A 5,371-nucleotide genomic window follows, 5' to 3' on the forward strand; every position below is an offset into this window, starting at 1 on the left:
ACACACCACACACACACACATTCTCTCAGACTACATACACCACACCACACACACCATTCTCTCAGACTACATACACCACCACACACACACACACACCATTCTCTCAGACTACATACACCACACACACACACACCATTATCTCAGACTACATACACCACACACACACACCATTCTCTCAGACTGCAACACCACACTGTTACTGTTAGAGGCCATGATCACTGTACTATACTATCAGTAAAGCAGTAGCATGCTATACTGAACACACTGCGCAGAATCCTGACGACACACACAGGGTACTGCAGGTTGTGCACAATACCACAGTCTCTGATAAAGAGTCACGCTGTTATTTCCTTGGATACCAATCCACTGTTACTACCTTGGACACCAACCATAACTCGCTGTTTTAGCACTAATTGTTTTCACTTCAGATTTGGATATTGCAGTAAGCCGTCCCTCTGGGTGCCCCTCAGTAATCTACAGTAAGATCTGCTCAGAACTGCCTGGCCCACAGAGCCACAAACACGTCACTTACAACAGAATGCTTCTCAACCTCCAGTAAATATTTATCTGTGAGATTTGGAGATTTATGTAATCACATTTCATGATTACATATTGGCTCAAACACAGCAAATCACCATCCCACATCTTACATTTCCATAAAAATCGGCTCTCAAGGGCCAATTTTTTCATGGCGGTGACCATAAACGGCCATCCATTCAGCCCCTGCGGCTCGAGTTCCACAGGTGACATGAGCACACAACGGACACGCATGAATCTTTTAAGGCCGCGCGACTTCAGCGGGCGGGAAACAGCTTCGCCCGCTGGACACAAATGGAAACGCAAGGTTAAGTAAGTCCATAGGTCAGTAGTAAATGAAATATGCATAAAATATGAAACGTACTACACACAGGAGATTGTAGCGATGCCCTTGAAAACAGTTAAGTAAGCCAAAGAGTAATCATTGTTAAAAGGTAGGCGAACCTACAGCAGAAAGGGTTTTCACGCAGAATCTCCTTTCTTGTGAGCTCATTGGTATAGCTGGATCAAAACACCGTCTGCTGTAGTCAGCTGAAATTAACGACTAAGTTTAACGGCTGTAATGTAATATTAAGAGTGGGCTACCATGTGATCAGTATACAACCATTGCACCGCGTGTCTATAGCCTAACACCATGATAAACCACGCTGTGCTGAGGCTTGCATTGCCCCTTCTGAAAAGCGGATTCTGAACTGGCTGGTGACAATTTGGTGGATAACGCAGTGCTCCAGCCCATTCCCAGTACCCTAATAACATGGCGAAGCCCTCTATCATATTGCTCATAACATCAGGCATACACGCGTAATTTCCCCCTCGTCTTAATGGATCAATGGCTCATAACGCAATCATCAGTAATTAGTACCGAATTAAAACGCAGACCCAGTGTGTCGTTCTTTTCCTGCAGCAGAGTCCAGATAAATATCTTGCAAATGGTTAAACTGGTAGATCCACAGCGAACCCGTTGAACTTTCGTGTAACCTATTTGATGAAATGTGTCAATATGGACGAAAACCGTCAGACGGGTCTTTCATTATAGGCAACGAGCAGTTTATTCTAGGGGCTGGGGAGAGCCGACCGTGCAGACATGCCCAAATAAAACGGGGAGGCGACATGGGAGCGGAACAAAATACTGCACTTCAACTCACCTTGAGCTGCCGTTCCTCTGGTGCCGAATACACTTGCTATCAAAGTGGCCACATACCAAATCATAGTACTATTGCCGACCTGAAATAATAGCTCACAGTGCGCCTTTCAATAAATCTTTCATATTCGATTTCTTTCGACCGCACGGCTTCCGGCTCATACGCGCTTATTCATGTCCTATGAACCCTCTCTATAGCATGTTCCTTCTCTCTTCCCCCTCCTGTCCTTCCGAACGCATCCTTCGCCGATGAGACCGAGCACCTGCGCCGACGCCGTCGTAAAACCCGGAGCTCCACTCAAGTGCAAAGTGAAACCAAGTGTGGGAATTTAGCCGCTGGGCCCGCCCCCACTGCGTCTTGATTGGTGGCTTTGGCGAGGCTGCGGGGCGTGTATTGGTCGGCCGCGCGCCCCCCGGGACCAGACTGGCAGCTCAGACGCGTTACGATTCAAGGTGAGTTGTCGCGTGCTGCTGGTGGAGTAGAGCCGCAGTATCATGCGCATTGATATAGTCGACTCTGCATCTTTTCACGGAGGCGCAGATAATGGCTCTGTCGTGTTGCACTACTCTTTTGTCGTTTACACCCGTTCAGGTTGATTGCGGGGTTGTCTGTGTTTACATACGGGACGCTCCTTGTCGCCTCGGGCAGTAGCTACTGACACCAGACACGCTGCTAACGACGCCTGGGATCCGCAGTGGCAGCCAACTTCTGTCGCTCATTCTGCCGTTTTCGCAGTTGCCATTACTACTCATTTTCAACACGAGCGCCGAGAGGCTTTCTCGTGCGCGTGGTGTGGCTAGTAGCCTTCAAACCGAGTGGGTGTGGCAACGAGTGCGCACTTATGGCTGTTTCTCGGATTCGCATTCAGGGGATGAAGAGACGACGGGTCGATAGGCTATCATGTCCCTGCATCTGAGCTAACTGCTCTCAGTGACGTTGAGACGTCAGTGACCAACCTTTAAAGATGTCCACACTCAACACTACAAACACTTCAGACTACAAGGCTCATTTTAACAACCATTTTCAGACAATGCACACTCACTCAGGCTAAATAAATCTCCATTCAGTCTTTTGTTTGACTGAGGAAAAATAAGGTGTGATCTTATATATCTTGCTGTACTTGTGCTGTAACAATAAAGGACTACTACTGATCTGTTAACCTCACTGGTTCTCCCACTGAATAATATTTATCAGGCTGTTATATCACAGTTATTAATACAACTTAATCTGTGCAAACCTCAAACTTGTCACAGAGAGCTCACTATTGCAAACCGCAGACTTTTATGATGAAATCATCATCAGTCTGAAACAATGATGCCTTTCCATAGTAGATACACAGGCTGTGGTCTACAGAGGGATCACTGCTGAGACACATTCACACCAGCTCTGTGAAACAGAGTGTGATTACACTGAATCCGGAAAGAAGAGCTATTTCAGAACATCCTCTGTGCATACTCACACACACACAGACACACATACACACACACACACTCACACACACACACACACACACACACACACACACACACACACACACACACACACACAGACATTCTCACCTAGGCTGTGTCTCTAGGAAACATAACTGGTGTATGCAGATTAGAGAGCATCCTGGAGCATCCTATCTCTCTCTCTATGTCTGTCTCTCTCTCTTTCCCTGTCTGTGTGTGTGTAAATGAGTATATGATTGTGTGTGTGTGTGAGTGTGTGTGTGTGTGTGTGTGTGAGTGTGTGTGTGTGTGTGAATGAGTATATGAGTGTGTGTGTAAATGAGTATATGAGTGTGTGTGTGTGTGTGTGTGTAAATGGTGTGTGTGTGTGTGTAAATGAGTATATGAGTGTGTGTGAGTATATGAGTGTGTGTGTGTGTGTGTGTGTGTAAATGAGTATATGAGTGTGTGTGTGTAAATTAGTGTGTGTGTGTGTGTGTAAATGAGTGTGTGTGTGTGTAAATGAGTATATGAGTGTGTGTGTGTGTAAATGAGTATATGTGTGTGTGTGTGTGTGTGTGTGTGTGTGTAAATGAGTATATGAGTGTGTGTGTGTGTGTAAATGAGTATAAGTGTGTGTGTGTGTGTAAATTAGTGTGTGTGTGTGTGTAAATGAGTATAAGTGTGTGTGTGTGTGTAAATGAGTGTGTGTGTGTGTAAATGAGTATAAGTGTGTGTGTGTGTGTGTGTGTGTGTAAATGAGTATATGAGTGTGTGTGTGTAAATGAGTGTGTGTGTGTGTGTGTGTGTGTGTGTGTAAATGAGTATATGAGTGTGTGTGTGTAAATGAGTATATGAGTGTGTGTGTGTGTGTGTGTGTAAATGAGTATATGAGTGTGTGTGTGTGTGTGTGTGTGTAAATGAGTATATGAGTGTGTGTGTGTGTAAATGCGTATATGAGTGTGTGTGTGTGTGTGTGTAAATGAGTATATGAGTGTGTGTGTGTGTGTAAATGAGTATATGAGTGTGTGTGTAAATGAGTATAAGAGTGTGTGTGTGTGTAAATGAGTATATGAGTGTGTGTGTGTGTGTAAATGAGTATATGTGTGTGTGTGTGATGTCCCTGAAGTGGAGGCAGTGTTAGCCCCGGCAGCATGACCTGGTGTGCCACGACTCACAAGCATCCCTCTCCAGAGAGACATGGCTGTGACCGTCAGTACTGTGACAGGGTGAAGGGCTGTGACCGTCAGTACTGTGACCGTCAGTACTGTGACAGGGTGAAGGGCTGTGACCGTCAGTACTGTGACAGGGTGAAGGGCTGTGACCATCAGTAATGTGACCGTCAGTACTGTGACAGGGTGAAGGGCTGTGACCGTCAGTACTGTGACAGGGTGAAGGGCTGTGACCGTCAGTACTGTGACAGGGTGAAGGGCTGTGACAGGGTGAAGGGCTGTGACCGTCAGTACTGTGACAGGGTGAAGGGCTGTGACCGTCAGTACTGTGACAGGGTGAAGGCCGGATGCAACCTGTGCCTCAGAAAGAGAATTATGGGTAGTGTTGAGTATGGGTGAGTATGGGTGAGTATGGGTGGGTATGGGTGAGTATGGGTGTTTGCATCAAAGGTGCAGCAAGTCTGTGGTTGTGTGAATACGTATGAGCAGTGCTCTTTGATGAACATGAGATCAGTTTCTGTGTTTAAGAAAAGAGAAAAAGACTCTGTTAATCTTAGTAAACAAATGAACAATTTTCTTTATCACAATTTTTTTCTAATGGCTAAATCGCAAACACAATCGATGTACTTATCTTGTCTTCTTTTTTGATTGTTTGTTGTGTACTTTCAACGAACACATGAAAAATAAATAAATAAATAAAAATAAAGAGTATTTGTTGAAATGATCTTCTAGACCTCAACACAACAGAATAACACAGGAGTGTATTAAGATGCACCCAGCCTGATACTCAGTGGCTTTGTAGGATGGGAATTTGGAGTAAAGCGCTCCAATTAGTGATAATTAATTTAACGCCCCATTGAAGTACAGGACTGAATGGTGTTCTGTCTGGTAAGAGAGTGACAGCCATGAAAACAAGTTCACTGGGTCTGTGTTCTGCTTGATTGTTCTGCTCCAAAGCCTTCATTATGAGCCCTCCATTATGCCCTGGTGGCGATGTTCTCATGGGAGCAGCCTGATAGCCTCACTAAAGCTCAGTGAACGGGGATGGCATGCTGCTCAGTTCCCCACACACACCAGGAGGAGCAGGACA

General features: G+C 45.5%; 1 protein-coding gene across 1 annotated transcript in view; it reads right to left on the bottom strand.

The window, feature by feature from the left end:
- igsf9ba (immunoglobulin superfamily, member 9Ba) overlaps positions 1-2,562 on the bottom strand; it is a 46,466-nt gene extending 43,904 nt beyond the window's left edge. Inside the window, exon 1 of the mRNA XM_042710331.1 lies at positions 1,599-2,562. Coding sequence (XP_042566265.1) covers positions 1,599-1,746 — 148 coding nt within the window. The 5' untranslated portion in view covers positions 1,747-2,562. The remainder of the gene's footprint in view (positions 1-1,598) is intronic.
- Positions 2,563-5,371: the final 2,809 nt, after the last annotated feature.

The sequence above is a fragment of the Clupea harengus genome, chromosome 17, assembly GCF_900700415.2.
Source record: "Clupea harengus chromosome 17, Ch_v2.0.2, whole genome shotgun sequence".
Taxonomy (NCBI): domain Eukaryota; kingdom Metazoa; phylum Chordata; class Actinopteri; order Clupeiformes; family Clupeidae; genus Clupea; species Clupea harengus.